At 45.7% G+C, this 20,006-nt stretch overlaps 1 protein-coding gene across 1 annotated transcript in view; it reads right to left on the bottom strand.

The window, feature by feature from the left end:
• PKP2 (plakophilin 2) overlaps positions 1 to 20,006 on the bottom strand; it is an 83,292-nt gene that overhangs the window by 54,190 nt on the left and 9,096 nt on the right. Inside the window, exons 2-4 of the mRNA XM_070410453.1 lie at positions 13,293 to 13,405; positions 12,235 to 12,932; positions 2,350 to 2,485 (exon numbers count right to left, since the gene is read on the bottom strand). Coding sequence (XP_070266554.1) covers positions 2,350 to 2,485; positions 12,235 to 12,932; positions 13,293 to 13,405 — 947 coding nt within the window. The remainder of the gene's footprint in view (positions 1 to 2,349; positions 2,486 to 12,234; positions 12,933 to 13,292; positions 13,406 to 20,006) is intronic.

Below are 20,006 nucleotides of genomic sequence, written 5' to 3'. Positions count from 1 at the left end.
TATTGGTGGGAGTGTAAATGTGTATAATTTGGGCGAGGAGTTATTAAGGAGTTATTTATCAAAATAAAAAATGACTCAATAGTAAAAAGGACTGAATTTACCTATGGCCTGAAACAAACAAACAAAAAAACAGACAAAGCATACAATGGTTTCAATAACTGGACATGGGGGGGTGGGGAGCAAAGATGGAAAATGACTCAATATGTGGAAAACAAGCAAGGTGAGCCTCACTGCTGTCTTGGATCATTGCCTTGAGAGAGTTCCAGGCGATAGAAGTGCATCGAGGGAAATAAGTGGAATTCCACAAGCAGAGTTGAGGAGACAGTGCAGAGTCTAAGAAAAACAAAGAGGCCAGTAGTTTGCAGGGAAAAGTACCAGAGAGAAGAGCTGCAGAGAAAGACACTCTAGTATTCAACAGAGTATTAATAAATGTATGTGTCTGAGGTCAGGGAGATAATCACCTAAAAGGATTAAGGGAACAGCTCCTCTTGCTCACATGGACCACAAACCCTCCTATTCTCACTTAGCCAGAAAACTTCCTAATTCATGGTGCATTAGGTAGAGTTCTCAGAAGTATCTTGCCATAAAAAGATAGTTAGTTCTAGAGTAAATGCTGCTCTGGTCCCACCAAACAAATTTCCAAAGCAGGGTTTGAAAAGATCAAACTGTTTTCAAGTAACTTAATTGCCGTCTAGAACAAAGCTCGAGAGTCTTTACAGAAAAATGAAAATATCCTGCATCCAGCAAGATAAAATTCATAATACCTGGCATTCAATAAGAAATTTCCAGGCATGCAAAGAAGGAGAGATATATGACCCATAATGAGGAGAAAAATAAATCAACTGAAACCCACCAAGAATGGACACAGATATTAGAATTAGCAGACAAGGTAATTTAAGCAGCAATTTAAACAGTCTTCCATATGTTCAGAAATCTTGGGGAAAGATGGAACAAGTTAGGTAGGGACATAGAAGATATAAAAAAGACTCAAATTTAACTTCTGGAGATGAAAACTAAAATTTATGAAATATAAAAATACACTGACTAAGATTAATGGCATATTAAGTATTGAAGAAGATTACTGAATTTAAAGTAGAGCAATTGAAGTTATCCAAAAGGAAACACAGGGGGGAAAAAGAAAGAAAAATGAGTATGGGTGAGCTGTGGGACAACTTCAAGCAGCCTGATACGTATGTAAATCGAGTTCCCAAAGGAGGGCCAAAAAATATTTGAGAAAATAATGGTGAAATATTTCCAATCCAAATTCCAAATGTGATGAAAAGTAGAAATCCACAAATGTAAGCTCAACGAACTCCTAAGCACAAGAAAACTACACCAAGATATGTTGTGACCAAATTGCTCAACACTAGTGATAAACAGAAACTATTACAAGCAACTTGGCTTGATGGGGTCGGGGAGGGGCAGAGACACATTATGTACAGAGGCAGAATAAGAATGACAGGAGATTTCTTGTCTGAAATAACTACAATGAAACTCTTTCAGAAAATGAAGAGCAGAGAACACTTTGCAATTTATCCTGTTAGGCTAGTATCACCTTCAATCCAAAACTGGACAAAGACATTACAAGAAAAGAAAATCAGAGATTAATAACCTTTATAAATATAGCTGTATAACTTCTTAACGAAATTTTGGAAACAACCTAAGTGTCCATTGATAGATGAATGGATAAAGAAAATGCTATAATGTACATATAGTAACAGAAAGCAGATCACTGGCTGCCTAGGGCCTGGAAGTGGATTGGGGAGGGGTGGGATGTATGGATTACAAAGGGGCACAAGGAAACTTTGGAGGTAATGGACATACTCACTATCTTGATTGTGATGATTTTTCACAGTGCCAAAAACATGTCAGAACTTTGTCACACTATACCTTAATAAAGGTATTTTAAAAATGAACAAACTAAACTGGTGTATTTATACAACAGAAATCTATGCAGCAGTTTAAAAAATAAAGTAGAGCTAATATTTATGAAAGATTTCCAAGATATTAAATGAAAACAAAGTACAGAGTATTGTAAATAATCTGCTACCACTTGTAATTTTGTTTCAAACAAAATCAACCCATCCAATAATTGTTTTTACATGCATAAAGTATCTCTGGAAAGATACCCAGAAACTAATAAGAGAGACAAAGAGAGAGAGAGGGAGAGAGAGAAAATGAAGGAGAGAGGGAGAAGTAGAGAGAATGGGAGAAAGAGGAAAAGAGGGAAATGGGGGGTAAGCTGGGGTGTGGAGTAGGAGAGAAACTCAGTTTTCACTGCACACCTTTTTGAACTATAATCCCCCCACTAGAAATGTAGTTTTGCAATAGTCTTGAGATGCTACTCACCCTTTTCCGTGCTTCAGATTTCTGGAAGCACTCGTGCTGTATGAAGGTGGCTGCCACGGAAATCCTGGCGGGTGGTGTGTGGTCTGCATCGAGCATACTCACGGCCCGCTCCAGGGTCATCTCCAGGTCTGCATTCCTAGACAAACAGTCACAGGTTCAGCAAAATTCCCACCTGCTCCCTCCTGCCTACCAACCTGATCTTCCAGAGATGACTTGGTTAATATCAGGAAATACCTAAAACATCTGAGTCTTGGCTCTTCTTCAGCCAAGAAAAAAATCGGAATCTGAGATCAGAAGGTACAGGAAGCTAGAAGCAAAAATACTCCAGCTCTGGTCAGACTAGTCTCAGAAGACATCAGTGAATTGAGCAGAATCATAACATAGACCAAAGAAAGAAACTGAACTCTGTTTAAGATAAATATGGACAATGTGAGCATTTCATCTTAAAAGTGACTTTAAAGGCACAATAACACTTTAGGTAAAATTTAAAAGAAATCTGGTCACAGGAATAAAAAATTATTGCTACCTCGGTAATGTTTCACCTGTAAAGAAAACACCTTTCCTAAAAAATCATTACATTTTTCTCAATGCTGCACAGAATCTATTATTTCAGCTAAAAATGAGCTTCTAAAAAAGCATTCAAAAAGTGTTCTTATTCAATGAGTATAATAGTATATAAACAGTAAAAGCCAGGAAAACTGAGTCTGTTCTGTTAAAATAAGTCATGCTGGTTTGAAAAAATCTATCAGGAAAGGTAATGATTTAATGCAATTACAAATATGCATTTTCCTAAAAAATATTATACACATCATGTTTTCATTTCCTTTGCTATTGTAATGATACTGAGATTATGTCTAGCTAGTAGCATACTTTTGTTCTTTACTAATTGTAGGTATTTATAGTGGTGATAAAATCTGAGGCAGTTTGACATTGAGAGGATAATTTACTGAGGACAATTAAAATGCTACTTGTAAAAAAATAAACAATAACTCGCAAATGCCTCATAGAATGACATTGCATTCTCCCCTTTTATTTTTGCCTCGAAGGACACCTGATTAGACAGTCTATTATCAATGTGCTTCCTTAAGCATTGACTCTGTGACACCAACAGGACACTAACTGTTAATCTTAGAATTGTAGCTAAAAACATGTCTTAAAGGTAACCTATGACCCTGCTTTGGCTTCAAAGAGGGTTATGCCTGATTCATTCCAGGTTGTAAACTCTGTGGGAGGGTGTTTTCCAGTATCTTCTAGCAAGCACAGTAAGTAAATTCTCTCCTGTATCAGACTAATGCACAATATATGCACACGTATTCAGATGTGAGTATGTGTTGTGTTGTGACTGTTGTATTTGTGTAGGGTGGATGTGGCATAGGTGAGGGGATAAGTGAGCCTCATAACTAAAAACTAATACCTACTGCTCTGAAACACATGTTCAAACACAGAAATGTTACCTCATGAGTGTAAGAGCATTAAAAATTAGGCAGAAAACAATTCTGGCATCTATATTGAGAATTATATAATGATCTCATATTTTAAAATGTTGTGCCTGAGGAATTAATTTAACTGGTAAAAAAAAAAACCCACAAAAAACCCCCAAAACAGGCTATTACCATTAAAACCAGAATTTGAGTATATATATATACCCTTTTAAAAGAGATGGAAATATTTTTCATGCATAGACTCCAATGCCTTTACAGAGACACCAAAAGTCTACCAGTCTCATTTTAATGGCAATTTTAAGTCTTTAGCATCTGCCACTGCAGGTGTTTTAATTGATAAAAGATCACTCATAGCATTGGAATAGCTTTTCCCCCCCCCAAGATTCAACCATTAATCCACTTCATAAATCATAAATGACTCAGGAGAGTTTGAATTTCCAAAAATAATTCCATTATTTGAATCTTTTATTTTCCTGAACGTGATTCACAAAGAGGCTCTGCATGTACTCCTAGCCAATCTAGTGCCATTTTTCTTTATCATCAAAAATAGTTCCCAAACTAAATGAAACTTCCTCAATAGAAGGTTTGCTACAGCTGTTAGGGTATCAATTTTCTGTTTTGCTACTGTCTGTGATGCCCAACTCTAAAACATAGCTTATGGGTGTTTTTTTGTTTTGTTTTGTTTTTATATATTTTATTGATTTTTTACAGAGAAGAAGGGAAAGGGATAGAGAGTTAGAAACATTGATGAGAGAGAAACATCAATCAGCTGTCTCCCGCACACCCCCCACCGGGGATGTGCCCACAACCAAGGTACATGCCCCTGACCAGAATCGAACCCGGGACCCCTCAGTCCGCAGACCAACGCTCTATCCACTGAGCCAAACCGGCCAGGGCCATAGCTTATGTTTTGACCCCAGTCTGGCTCCAAATCCTACCATCCTCAATCCCCTCTTCACCATCCTTTGATCAACCACCCCATCCTCCAATCACATGTGACTTTTAATCCTTTTCTTAACACTACATGCCTCTTCACAAACCACTCCCTGATTTCTCTAGAAAGCCCACCCTTCTGCCTAATTCTTAGCTATTCTTCAAGATTCAACCCAAATATCCTCACTTCTGTGAAATCTTTCTTGTGTACCTATTCCCAGCTAGAGCTATTCCTTTCCTCCTCTATTCTCCTACAGCACTCCTCCCTTCCATCCCCTTCTTCCTCTCTCCTCCCTCCCTCCCTTCTTTCTTCCCTCCCTCCTCACTCTCACTCATCAAGCACTTCCTAAAATCTGCAGAATTGGGGCTTGGGAATGGGGCTGGGAATGGAAGAGGGGATCAGGACCCATTATCCCCTGAACATACTCTCTAGAACTGAGTCTTTTCAATATATTATTAGTGAATACATTAAAACGATGTCAATGTAAATGAAAACGCTAAGAGGAGGCAGTGTAAAATATCCCTGGTCAGAATATGAACTATTTAGTAGTAAATAACAAACAATACTTTTTTATGTGTGCAATCCTTCAGCAACCAGTGTCCCCACTGGCTAACAGCACAGCCCTGCTGCACGCTGGTTCCCAGGTACTAGGATAGGGCTACACCTCCAAAGAGGGGTGTAGGGTGGAGGCGGTCAATGGGGGAGAAAGGGGGACATCTGCAATACTTTCAACAATAAAGATAAGTTAATAGGGGCTGGGTAGGTTTGAAATTCGAGACAACACAAAGAAGAGCATCCCCAGCAGCAGGACTCACAGGGGACAGCCTGAGACACTGACATGAGCCAGGGGCACACCAAAGCAGGGAAGAGAGTCAGGCATACACAGCACCTTGATCACCTATTTGCCTCATTATAGGCAATATCTCTGCTTTTCCGTAGAAAGCAACATTTTCAAAGAGAGTTCCTTTCTATGGTTTCTGATCTCTAGGATGGCAACTTTAGGAATCATCCTATGTAATAAAAGGGTAATATGCAAATTGACCCTAATGGTGGAACAACCAGAATGACTGGTCAACCAGTCACTACGAGGTGCACTGACCACCTCTCAGGTCCCTCCCCCCAGCTGGCAGGCTCCCATCACCCGATGACGAACAGGGAACCAGGGGTGGGTGGCAGGGGACATGGGCAGCACCAGGCCAAGGCCTCCACCCCACCGGTCAGCCCACACACAGAGGGTGAACTGCGGTGGGGGCGGGGCTGGTGAGCGGGCAGGAACAGCTGACTTCTTGGTCCCTCCCTCTAGCCGGCAGGCTCTGATTGCCCAATGATGAACAGGGAACCAGGAGTGGGTGGCGGCAGGGGGCGGGGCCGGCTGTGGGCAGCCGGGGAAGGTGGCCCTGATCACAGGCCAGGCCTAGGGACCATACCCGTGCCAGAATTTCGTGCGCTAAGCCTCTAGTCCAGTGGTTCTCAACCTTCCTAATGCCGCGATCCTTTAACACAGTTCCTCATGTTGTGGTGACCCACAACCATAAAATTATTTTCGTTGCTACTTCGTAACTGTAATTTTGCTACTGTTATGAATCGTAATGTAAATATCTGAAATGCAGGATGTATTTTCATTGTTATAAATTGAACATAATTAAAGCATAGTGATTACTCACAAAAACAATATGTAATTATATATATGTTTTCCAATGGTCTTAGGCGACCCCTGTGAAAGGGTCGTTCGACCTCCAAAGGGGTTGTGACCCACAGGTTGAGAACTGCTGCTCTAGTCAATAGATATCTTTCCCTTTATTTTATACTAGAGGCCCGGTGCACAAAAATTTGTGCACTCAGGGGTCCCTCAGCCCAACCTGTGCCCTCTCGCAGTCTGGGACCCCTCAGGGGATGTCCACCTGCTGGCTTAGGCCTGCTCCCCGGGGGATTGTGCCTAAGCTGGCAGTGATACATCCCTTGGGGGATGTCCACTTGCTAGCGGGCCGAAGCTGCAGTTGAACATCCACAGAGCTGCTGAGGAGGCAGGAGAGGCTCCCACCATCGCCAATGTGATGCCTTCAGCCTGGCTTGTGGCTGAGCAGAGCTCCCCCTGTGGGAGTGCACTGACTACCAGGGGGCAGGTCCTGCATTGAGCATCTGCCCCCTGGCGGTCAGTGCGTTTCATAGTGACCAGTCATTCCCAGTCGTTCTGCTGTTAGGGTCAATTTGCACATTACCGCCCTAACGGGTTTGGCTCAGTGGATAGAGCATCGGCCTGCGGACTGAAGGGTCCCAGGTTCGATTCTCGTCAAGGGCATGTACTCTGGTTGCGTACACATCCCCAGTAGGGGGTGTGCAGGAGGCAGCTGATCAAAGTTTCGCTCTCATTGATGTTTCTAACTCTCTATCCCTCTCCCTTCCTCTCTGTAAAAAATCAATAAAATATATTTGGGGAAAAAAATTGCATGTGCATATTACCCTTTTATTATATAGGATAGAAGCCTGGTGCACGGGTGGGAGCCAGCTGGCTTGCCCTGAAGGGTGTCCCAGATCAGGGTGGGCAGGGGACCCCCAGCTCCCTACGATCGCCCACGCCGCCCATGCAGCCTCAGCCCGCAGCTGTAGCCTCCCCCAATCGTGGGCTCCGCCCCTGCCCGGGCCTAAGGCCTCTGGCCGAGGCGTTAGGCCCGGGCTGGGGACCCCCCGAGCTGCAGCCACCCCCGATTGTGAGCTCCGCCCCTGCCCGGGCCTAACGCCTTTGGCTGAGGCGTTAGGCAAGGGCAGTGGGGAGCCCAAGCTGCAGCTGCCCCCACTTTTGTGGGCTCCGCCCCTGCCCGGGCCTTACGCCTCTGGCCGAGGCGTTGGGCCCGGGCAGTGGGGACCCCCAGCTGCAGCTGCCACTGCCCCGGCCTAACAACTCCTCTGGCCGAGGCGTTAGGCCCGGGCAGGGGACCCTCGCTGCAGCCGCCCCCCGATCGTGGGCTCCGCCCCTGCCTGGGCCCAATGCCTCTGGCCCAGGCGTTAGGCCCAGGCAGGGGACCCCCCCAGTTGCAGCCACCCCCGATTGTGAGCTCCGCCCCTTCCCGGGCCTAACACCTTTGGCTGAGGCGTTAGGCAAGGGCAGCGGGGAGCCCAAGCTGCAGCCGCCCCCCCTTTCGTGGGCTCCGCCCTGGCAGCGGGGACCCCCAGCTGCAGCCGCCCCTGCCCTGGCCTAACGCCTCCTCTGGCCAAGGCGTTAGGCCTGGGCAGGGGACCCTCGCTGCAGCCGCCCCCCGATCGTGGGCTCCGCCCCTGCCCGGGCCTTAGGGCCTTACGCCTCTGGCCGAGGCATTGGGCCGGGGCAGTGGGGACCCCCAGCTGCAGCCGCCCCAATCGTGGGCTCCGCCCTGCCAGGCTGCAGCTGCCCCCCGATCGTGCGCTCCGCCCCTGCCTGGGCCTTTCGCCTCTGGCCGAGGCATTAGGCCCAGGCAGCGGGGACCCCCAGCTGCAGCCGCCCCCCCCAACCCAGCTCAACCGCTCCCTGATAGTGTGCTCCGGGCAGCGGAGACAGCTGCAGCCACCCCAGGATCGCGGCTCCGCCCCTGCCCAGCTCCCATCACTGGCTCCACCCCTACTTCCCACTATCACTGGCCAGTGCAGCAAAGGCCAGGATTCTCCAATCATGGCTGGGGGGCAGGGCCGCCTTTGCCCTGTCCCCCGGCTCTTAGCTCCCCCCTGGGTTTCCGATCACTGTCAGTGCCAGGGGGCTTCTTCTGTGCTTTTCCTTTTGCCTTCCTGCATTGTGCCTACATATGCAAATTAACCGCCATCTTTGTTGACAGTTAACCGCCATCTTGGCTGGTGATTAATTTGCATATCTCGCTAATTAGCCAATGGGAAGGGTAGCGGTCGTACGCCAATTACCATTTTTCTCTTTTATTAGTGTAGATTTCTTAATCCCAAGTGTTCCTTCTCTTCTTTGAAATATAATCTACACTAATAAAAGAGAAACATGGTAATTGGCGTACGACCGCTACCCTTCCCATTGGCTAATCAGCATATCCTTATGCAAATTAACTGTCAGCCAAGATGGCAGCCGGCAGCCAGGCAGCTGGAAGCGAACATGAGGCTTGCTTGCTCCAGGGACTGCAGATTCCAACGTTCCCTGCCTGCCTTGCTGGGCTCTGAGCTGGCAGTTTGAAACATTCTAACAAATATAGGCCCGGGATCTCAGAGCTGAAGTTATACATTGTTTCGATTATAGAACCGAAACAAATCAGATACCTGCTCTCAGAGCTAGAGCCAGAGCTAAAGCTGGCCCAGAATAAAATAAAAAAAAGGAGCCGTTGGGAGCTTCAATCAACAACCATCAGCCTGAAAGCAGCCCTCAGCCCCTCACCCAGACTGGCCAGGCACCCCAGTGGGAACCCCCACCCTGAAGGGGGTGTGACCAGCTGCAAACAGCCATCATCCCCTCATCCAGGCTGGCCAGGCACCCCAGTGGGGACCCCCACCCTGATCCAGGACACCCTTCAGGGCAAACCAGCCGGCCCCCCAGGCCTCTATCCTATATAGTAAAAGGGTAATATGCCTCCCAGCACTGGGATCAGCGTGACAGGGGGCAGCTCCCAAACCCCCTGATCGCCCTGCAGCTCTGTGTGTGACAGGGGGAGGGGCCACAACCTCCCTATCCGCCCTGCTCTGTTCCTGACAGGGGAAGGCGCCCCAACCCCCCCTGTTCAGCCCTGCTCTGTGCCTGATAGGGGGAAGCTCCCCAACCCCCTGATCACCCTGCGGCTCTGTGTGTGACAGGGTGCGGCGCTCCAACCTCCTCCCCCACGGGCCCTGCTCTGTGTGTGACAGGGTAGAGCCATAACCTCCCCATCGGCCCTGCCCTGAGTGTGACAGTGGCGGCGCCCCAACCCCCTGATCGGCCCTGCTCTGTGGGTGATAGAGGGCGGCATCCCAACCCCCTGATCCGCCCTGCTGTGTGTGTGACAGGGGGCGGTGCCCCAACTCCCCTATCGGCCTTACTCTGTGAGTGACAGAGGGGAGCTCCTCAACCCCCTGATGGTCCCTGCTCTGTGGGTGATAGGGTACGGAGCCCCAACCCCCCTGATGGGCCCTGCTCTGTGGGTGATAGGGTATGGAGCCCCAACCCCCCTGATGGGCCCTGCTCTGTGCATGACAGGGGGCAGCGCCCCAACCCTCTGATCCACCCTGCTCTGTGTGTGACAGGGGGCGGTGTCCCAACTCCCCTATTGGCCCTACTCTGTGAGTGAGAAGGGGAGCTCCTCAACCCCCTGTTGGGCCCTGCTGTGTGTGTGACAGGGTATGTAGCCCCAACCCCCCTGATGGGCCCTGCTCTGTGGGTGATAGGGTATGGAGCCCCAACCCCCCCTGATGGGCCCTGCTCTGTGCATGACAGGGGGCAGCGCCCCAACCCTCTGATCCACCCTGCTCTGTGTGTGACAGGGGGCGGTGTCCCAACTCCCCTATTGGCCCTACTCTGTGAGTGAGAAGGGGAGCTCCTCAACCCCCTGTTGGGCCCTGCTGTGTGTGTGACAGGGTATGTAGCCCCAACCCCCCTGATGGGCCCTGCTCTGTGCGTGTCAGGGGGCGGCGCCCCAACTCCCGACCAGGGGCTGCATCCAGGGATTGGGCCTGCCCTCTGCCACCCGGGAGCAGGCCTAAGCCAGCAGGTCATTATCTCCCGAGGGGTCCCAGACTGGGAGAGGGCACAGGATGGGCTGAGGAACCCCCTTTCCCCCCGAGTGCACAAATTTTTGTGCACCGGGCCTCTAGTTATTCTAATAAAATGTACCCTATTTGTTAAAACAATGACCTGAAATAGTGTGGTTAATACTTCTTCCAGAATGTGGGTAATAAAAGATGGAAAGAGTTTATATTTAATTTCTCCCTTCTTTAATTCCTTCATTCTCTCACCATTCATTTACATAGTGACTATTATGGACCTACCTCTGTTTTAGGGTGCTGAGAATATAAAGATAAGACACACTCACGAGAAGCTCAAAGTCTAGAGGGAGAGCAGCTAAGTAAATGGATAACCATAATATATTATTCTGGTAGAGACAGTCACACAGTGCAGCTAACTGGGGCACCTAGACTAGACTGAGAGGGGAGTGGTCAGGGAAAAGGTGTATCTGAGCTAAGCCAGGCAAAATCAGAGCTACTGGGGGGAAAGGGATGACAGGTAGGTAAGTAGCTAGGTAGCTAGGTAGCTAGATGGAAGAAGAAAGGAAATATATGCTTGAATATCTTCCATTAAGGGAAATAAAAGAGGTTCCAAGTGGTTTGAGTGTTATGTGGGGGTGGTGTGGGGAGGGTGGTGACAAAGGATGAAGATAAGAAAGATGAGACTGGAGTGATAAGCAGGGGAAAACATGGGCCTTATGTGCCATGCTGAAAGGTAGGAAAACTTGGTGGGATTATGAAAAGGTTATAAAAAATATTTCCTGCTTTGAGTTTAGACTAGCCCTATCATCTACTATCAGCAGTACCTGCAGAGTCAATGATTTTACTGTACAATGTCACTTAAAGTGATAATTAAAGGTGACAACTGCCACTAAGCAACATTAAAAATCAAACAAAAATCATATATTTAATATTTTACCATAATGATACATCATTATTTCAGGACCTAGTAACTTAATCATGCATCCATTTCTTAAACCTTTCTCTATGTAACTTTTTCCTCAGTTTATAAAATTTGTGCCCCAGCATTAAATTTGAATAGGATTTAGTTCCAAAGTAAGATTAGTCAAGCCAAAGTAAGACAGGCAAAGGAATAACTTTGAAAATTCAATTTTTAAAATTAATTGGTATTGCCAAAAAATACCCTCCAAATCACTGAATAAAGAAGTATCCCTTGCTGGGTAGCTCAGTTGGTTAGAGCACCTAATGCCAAGGTTGTGGGTTCTTTCCCTGGTCAGGGCACATACAAGAACCAATCAATGAATGCATCAATAAGTGGAACAGCAAATCAATGTTTCCCTTTCTCTCTCACTAAAATCAATCAATCAATTTTTTTTAAATTAAAACATTCTTTAAAACAAAAATGTATCGGTTATAGAAGGAAGGAGACATCTAAAAATTAGCTGCCTTGCTTAGCCATCAGTCTTTCTGTGGTAGTAGTTATCAAAATAGCATCTGAGGTTCACTCAGCACCTGGAACCGCCGTTTTGCCTTTTTCCTTCCTTTATTTCAAGAATATGCATGCAATGATCCATTTCCTGGTCTACTGGAGTTAGCGCTCATTGAGCCGAGAGGGAGCCACAACCCTTCAGCCAGCATCGAATTTGGAAGTGTAACAGATGGACTGATTGTCACATTTCCCTCCAAGGCTGCCTTCTGAGCAGGCGGCCTGGCCTCTGTCCCCGAGGTAAATAGGCTAACCTGTCAATTTCGCAGCTGCCCGCAAAGGCGTTCCTGGAACACTTATCTCTGAACACCTTTCTCTGCAGCCTCAGAAGTGCCAGCTCGGCCTGGGGGGAGCCGTGGGAACTGCAGACTGAGAAGGGGCCTCACCTGAGCTGGGCGTCGGTGAAAACGGCTCTCTCCGCCAGCACGGCCCCGCTTCCTGCAGCCACCTGGCCCGCGGTCAGGTGCGTCCTCCTCCCGCCTGCATCCACGGCGACACTGGGCCCCGCGTCCCTCTCCCTCGCCGTGCGCGTGCTGTGGAAGGAGCTCTGATGCCAGGAGGCCCGGGCGGCCCTGCTGTGCGCGGCGGGCTGCAGGGGCAGCAGCGGCCTGACCTGCCCGAGCGCCGTGCCCGCCGTCAGGTAGTTCTCTTTCTCCAGGAGGTTGCTCATGCTGTGGCTGGTCCCGGGCCGGGGGTACGCCCGCGCCACGGGGTTGGGCGGGGCGCCGTCGAACACGGAGTCGTTCACGGAGCCGTACTGGACCTGCCTGTGGTAAGTGTCGTAGTAGCGCTGGCGGCTCGCGGCCCCCGACGTGAAGCCCAGGATTTCGGAGCGGGCGTACCTGGGCGGCAGCAGGAGGGTGGACCGCAGGCTGTCGCGGTGCCGCAGCGTGTGCGCCGCCTGGCTCCGCTGGCTGTACTGGTACTCGCTGTGCGAGTAACGGACCCGCTCGGGGCTGCTGTCGGGGGAGATCTCCAGTCTCCGCAGAGGCTGCCTCAGGGACCTGTCTTCCACGGACTTCTGGGAGCTGTACTGCGCGGTGCCTCTCCCCCAGCGACCTTCGTACGCCGTGGTTATGCCTGACTGCACGAGGGAGAGAGAAAGGTGAAATGAGGCCTCAGTCAGTCTCCATCTCTGTTGAAGACTCACTATCCCGGGACTCTTACACAAGGGGTCCCTTTCTCTGAATCACCTGGAGAAGCTGGGCCCTTTCTGGGGAAAATCTGTTTCTACACAAGACGTGGTTAACCTGGTTTGACGCGTTATTGGCACCAGGATTTGAGGCTGTTTCAATGTCCAGTTTTCTACAGTGTCCACACAAAATCAATCTTCCCATAATTCATTTAGGAAGTAGCAGTATTTCGGAGAGGCAGCATTAAAAACCAATCTGTGGGAGATGGAAAATGTTTCTGATAACTAGTGTCGCGTTCTTTGGCATCCTACCTTTCGCCTGTCATAGGTTTTAGGAGCCGGGGAATGCCCGCCAACAAAGTCATTTTCCACCAAGTGCAGGTTGTAGACATACTCAGGAACACTGCTGGCTCGGTGAAGATTTCCTGCAATCAAGCACGTACATTAAAATAATGTAGTAAACACTGTATATCAGTAGCATATTTTAAGTGTAAGTATTAAGGCCAAAAGCAAGTATTAGATTTATATTGGTGTTTTTACGTGCTGGTGTAACATTATCCTTGGATGTAGCAAAGGATGAAAGGTTGTTATCACAGCATTATCTACAAGCTTTTCGAAATAAAAGTTGAATTAAAAGTAAAATATATAATTAAATATTTTAAAGGAAAGCGAAGAAAGGGGAGAGGAAATTTTTACAAATATAAAATATGCTGAGAAATCTGGGAATCACTGATTAGCTTAGGTGGGTCTATACTATAAAAATTCAGCTTCTTGGCCTGGCTGGTGTGGCTCAGTGGTTGAGCCTGGGCCTATGAGTCAGGAGGTCACAGTTCCATTCCCAGTCAGGGCACATGCCCGAGTTGTGTACTTGATCCCCAGTAGGGGGTGTGCAGGAGGCAGCTGATCAATGATTCTCATCATTGATGTTTCTCTCCCTCTCCCTTCCTCTCTGAAATCAATAAAAATAGACTTCAAAAAATAAAAAAAGTTCAGCTTCTTAAGTCAGAGAACTCTATTCCCAGGGCAGGATCCCAGAAGCTACCAGAGAAGGCAGTAGGTGTAGGCAATAAATACAAGGGTGACTCAACAATACTAGATAAGATAGCTTGTATAAACAACAAGGTGGCTCAGTGTGGTCAAAGTAAACAAGGACCACTTAGCTTCCAAAGACCAAGCCTGGGGCCGGGGGTGGGGGGGAGGGGCAGGGAGGTATTTGGCAGTCTGAGAGCGAGGCCTCTGCCCTACAAATGAGTACATTTTTGGAATGAGCTGGGTTGGCTCATTCTTAGTTTGGTGATCTAACAGCCAGCCCACTCTGCTGTGAACACAGCCTTTCCTGCTCAGTCCTGGGGGCCCACAGGGACTCTCAGCTGATGTGTGTGTCTCTTAAAGCACTCCTCTGAGGAGCAGGTGGTGGAAGACAGTGTTGTCACCATCTTTTACAACTTGATCCTTCTCCCATCTTGTTATTTGTTCCTTTATAATCTCCCACTGCCTTCTTTCTCTCTCTCTCTCTCTCTCTCTCTCTCTCTCTCTCTCTCTCTCTCTCTCACACACACACACACACACACAAGCTGGTCAAAATAATCAAAGATCTCTAAAACCTAGGAAATTTCTGATTCCCTAATTTTAGTCTAGATTTTTCTTTCCAATACAATTGGAACACACCAACATATTTTCTCAATACATTGTTATAAAGTCAATGTTTCAAAGATAGATTCACAAGTTATTTTGAGAGAGGAGGGAATGGAGATTGCTGTTGTGTGAGAGCACTAAGAAGAATGAATCCATCCCAAAATGTGCCTGTACATGTGTCTTATTTCCTGGAGCTAAACAATCTGGCTGGTAAACAAGTTTTAGGCCTGGAGGGGTCCTGGGGGAGGCAGTGCAGGTTTGTAAATGTCACTCTAAAGACTAGAGAAGTTGAGGTAAGCCAGGCCTGATTTCTAGGGGGCTGATTTCTCCACAAGGGATGGTAAAAGGTCAAGTAGCCCCTTAACTTTTAACCTCAATGACAGAAAATGCCTAAAACTGGGACAATGAATGGGGGAAAGGAATCTTCTCTAAGACCCCAGAGCAAAGGTTGTGAGTGGCCTTAGGGCTGAGCTCTCAATGCCTACCTCCAGCTCCTGCTCAGGCTGCCCGAAGTCCCTAACTCTGCCCCCACTCACCATTCCCTCTGTCCTCCACTCCCACCCCAAATCCATCCCAGACTTTCAGGGTGGCAGGGCTGCAAAGGTCCTGCTGGTATGGGAAAGGAGGCTAACTGAGCAGGTCCAGGGAATATGCTGGCTCTAATTCTGAAAGGCCTGGGAACCAGGGAGTCCTCAGCAGTGGGGTGTGGTGAGGGGGTTAGCAGTGGCAGGGGAGTGCTTAAACTCTGCCCCCCTCCAATAAAACAGAAGCCTATTCTACAGAGGTTATGGTGAGGAAGAAAATTATTGGTCAGTTGATATATAAGAAACTAAATTTATTACTTTAATAAAAAGTAGTTTAGTTTACTGGGTGGGAATGCTGACTGGTGCAGCCACTGTGGAGAACAGTATGGAGTTTCCTCAAAAAACTAAAAATGGAACTCCCATTTGACCCAGTCGTCCCACTTCTAGGAATATATCCCAAGAAACCAGAAACACCAATCAGAAAGGATATATGCACCCCTATGTTCATAGTGGCACATTAGCTCATTAGTTCATAGCTAAGATTTGGAAACAGCCTAAGTGCCCATCAGTAGATGAGTGGATTAAAAAACTGGCACATCTACACAATGGAATACTACACTGCTGTAAAAAAGAAGGAATTCTTACCATTTGCAACAGCATGGATGGAACTGGAGAGCATTATGCTAAGCGAAATAAGCCAGTCAGAGAAAGATAAATACCACATGATCTCACTCACTTATGGAACATAATGAACAACACAAACTGATGAACAAAAACAGATTCAGAGACAGAGAAGCATCAATCAGACTGTCAAACCTCAGAGGGAAGGTAGTGGAGGGTGGGGGTAAGGGGGAGAGATCAACCAAAGGACTTGTATGGATGCATATAAGTCTAATCAATGGACACAGACACCAGGGTGGTGAGGGCATGAGTGGGGGAGGTGGGGGTGGGGCAATGGGGCGATAAGGACACATATGTAATACCTTAATCAATAAAGAAAAAAAAAGTAGTTCAAGGTTATCCATGTTCAGAATTTTAGACTATATGAAAACTAAATATATGAAAGGCAGGGACAATCCAGAATGGGAAAATCCTAATGGCATATATGGATGGCTGCCAGAACGATTAATTCCTGTTACTCTATACTAAAATGGCAGATGATGAAAGGAATTTAGGAATTCAACATTTCTTCAATGGGTCCCTCTAGCCTGGCGTCCCTGCAGTGTCCAGGAACAAGTAGATATTCATAAACAGTTATTGGGGGTGGGGGGCTTGGGGGTGTGGGGGTGGGGGTGGGTTTAGAGGGCTATTTGCATCTTCAAACTAAGATTCCTGCAAGGATTTTTAAAATGTGTAAGAATCGCCCTGACCAGTTTGGCTCAGTGGATAGAGCGTTGGCCTGCAGACCAAAGGGTCCCAGGTTCGATTCCGGTCAAGGGCATGTACCTTGGTTTCGGGCACATCCCCAGTAGGGGGTGTGCAGGAGGCAGCTGATCGATGTTTCTCGCTCATCGATGTTTCTAACTCTCTATCCCTCTCCCTTCCTCTCTGTAAAAAATCAATAAAATATATTTTTAAAAATGTGTAAGAATCTTTGATCAGGACCCAGGGAAACAGTGTAGTCTATCAAAATAGCTAATCATTGAACTTTATAAGCGGGCCTGTTGAAGTAAGAAGTTTAACTCACGTTGTTGCTGGGGGCTGTAAGGCTTTTTAAAGCAATTTATATGAACTCCTTACATTCCAATATTACTTTTCTTTCAGGAGCTCAAATTATTTTACGTATTTCTTTTCAATATTCTGTGATGCAGAGCCAGCTATTATCATTTCCCTTGATAAATAGGGAAACAAATTACCTGCTTTAAATTGCAAAGAGATTTAATATCAGGTTTGAACTCTGGGTTCCTCCTTTCCACTGGTCTCTGTTGTTTAAGTGCATGGCGACTTTTCTGGAATTGTCAAATATGAAACCTTGAAGAGATTATCATCATAGTTTTTGATATAAAGACCAAAAAACGATCATTCTCCTTCCTCTAGAACAGGGGTGGGGAACCTTTTTTCTGCTAAGGGCCATTTGGATATTGATAACATCATTCACGGGCCATACAAAATTATCAACTTAAAAATTAGCCTGCTATATTTGGTCAAACATTTAATTAACTCCCCCCCTAATTCCTTGGCAGGGTCAGACCTTATAAGGCCCTTGGGCCAGACATTCCCCAATCCTGCTCTAGAACCTTTGCCTGAGCAACTCAAAATACTCTGCAAATATTAGTTCTCTACTTGCTGACACAAGTCCTTATAAGGAAGCTTCTCCTTGCATTTTCAGATGTATGAATTGAAACCGGTTTACTGGTTCCCAAAGTATCTACAACGGGGTTGGTAACAGGAATAAAATAAGATTGGATCTTTAAACCACAAACTCTCTTCCTTTTCCAGAGAAGTTGTGATTCCTGATATTCAACCTGCAGGCTGGTACAAAGGATGGTTTCTCTGGTTAAAAGGCCAATCTCAAATGACAAATAATGCAGATTAATTTGCCTAGACAGTCATGCGTTTGAGATCAGTATAGCGGATTAAAGGTGAATTAGCAACCGTGTTCTAAGATTTTAAAGAAATTTTGAACAAGGTGGAATTTTTTCTTAAAAGGTAAGTATTAATCAGGATGGAAACTAATCTCTTTAAGGCAAGTCATTATTTTCTGTTCGGTCAGAGGATAAAATATTATATACCATAATAATGACTATGGGACAGATGAAATAATTCAGCCATGAATTATTCTCCAAAAATAGAAATGAGAGCAAACAAAAACATACTATACATACAAGCGCACCCTGCTTTAAATATATCCAACATGGAAACTCACATTTTCTAACATGGAAAACGAGCGTGTGGCTATATTTCAAAGGATTCATTTGCTTCACAAAAGGAGGTGGGCATCTTCCCTAAACCAAAGAAATCTGTGGACTTGGTCTGGAGCCTCCACTCTACTGCATTCTATGTGTCTGGTCAAATCACTGAGCTGCCTCAGTTTCCCTCAATTCCAGCTACTAACAGAGTTGCTGAGAAAGAGGTTTATCTGAGAAAGCACTCATTCAAATGCTTTAAAATGTAAAGCAACATGCAAAAATGAGGTATGGTTTTTACAACAGAATTTGGATCACAAAAAATTTATATTTCACACTTTTTCTTGAATTAATCTATTCTAGAAGGAGAAATAAGCTAGTATGCAAGCTTTACATTGTGTTGTGCCTCAGAGCTTTTATTCTCGTAACTTTACCAGTGATATTGAATTTGATTTTTTTTCTGGTATTTTTTTTTATTTTTTCTTATTAAATTTATTGGGTTATACTGATTAATAGGATCATAGGTTTCAATTGTATATCTCTATGATACATGATTTGTATATTGCATTGTGTGTCCACCACACAAAGTCAAATAGGATATTTTTGATTGACCGGGCCACTGAGGATCAGAATAACATTATAGTGGGGTTTTTTTGCCATTCATTTCACTTGCATCATGCATTATGTATTTTTGGTGTTTCCAAAAAGGAGGTAATGACCTATAGGGAATATTTCAAATTAATATTAACTCAGGAAAAATTATCCAAACCTTTTCTTCTGAGAACACCATGGACATTTTATGGAACCCACTTTAAAGGAAATAAAAGAAGCAGTTACAGAACAACTTTAAACTCCACCCTCCCCAAATAGGAAGCAATTCTGGTCAAAGCAATTGTAGGGGTGGGGCTGGGGCTGGAGGAGTAGGCTAAAGGGGACTGGTTTTGATGGAAGGAAGTATTACAAATTGCTCAGAAGATGGCAGAGGTGTAGTAGACCTTACAGGACAATGTAATTCTCTTTCTTTCCTAGTCTGAATATTAATCTGAGGGATATACTATACCCAAACAGCTTGTAGGAAAATATCTTGATTTCTGTTCACCTATGCATTATCCAAAATAATGGATTATTTTAGAGTTAAAAAAATAAGTTGATTTCCATAATCAGTTTTTTCTTTGTAGGTTTTGTGAGCAGTTTTATTTCCTAATTGGATAAATCAAATACATTTATGAAACCACAATGAGAAGCCTCTATTTTGACACCATTACTTATATTGGGCACATTTAAAAAATCAACTACAGCTTCCCTTAAGGCAGTAGTTCTCAACCTGTGGGTTGCCAACCTGTGGGTCGCGACCCCTTTGGGGGTCGAACGACCCTTTCACAGGGGTCACCTAAGACCATTGGAAAACACATATTGTTTTTGTGATTAATCACTATGCTTTAATTATGTTCAATTTGTAACAACAAAAATACATCCTGCATATCAGATATTTACACTACGATTCATAACAGTAGCAAAATTACAGTTATGAAGTAGCAATGAAAATAATTTTATGGCTGTGGGTCACTACAACATGAGGAACTGTATTAAAGGGTCTCGGCATTAGGAAGGTTGAGAACCACTGCCTTAAAGTAAGTAGATGACAGGGAATTGCTAAACAAACAAGGAAACAAAACCTTTAGATAACCTTCTATTAGAGAAGAGAATAGCATTCATAGTCAGCACAGCATCTTTTCTTTCAAGCATCTAGCACCCTCTGAGCCTGGTTAAAAACTAATTTGCTTGGTTCACACTGAGCTCTAAAAGGAGAATGTACAGAGATGGAGGGACAAGGAATTCTTAGGAAACAGGTATTGTTAAGTGTATGCCACAGATTTTGCCACCTCTATTGAGTAGATGAAGACCATTCTCTGCAATCAGACTGTCGACATTCCAGAAAAAGTCAACATCACTTGGAAGGGACCCACAGTTATTGTGAAGGAACCCAAAGGCACCCCGTGGAGGGACTTCAATCACATAAA

This window comes from Myotis yumanensis, unplaced genomic scaffold (genome assembly GCF_028538775.1).
Source record: "Myotis yumanensis isolate MYYU_CA2020_CCGP unplaced genomic scaffold, mMyoYum1.0.hap1 SCAF_3, whole genome shotgun sequence".
In the NCBI taxonomy this organism is placed as follows: domain Eukaryota; kingdom Metazoa; phylum Chordata; class Mammalia; order Chiroptera; family Vespertilionidae; genus Myotis; species Myotis yumanensis.
The sequence above is the reverse complement of the archived record's forward strand: the minus strand, read 5'-3'. Positions and strand labels throughout refer to the sequence as shown.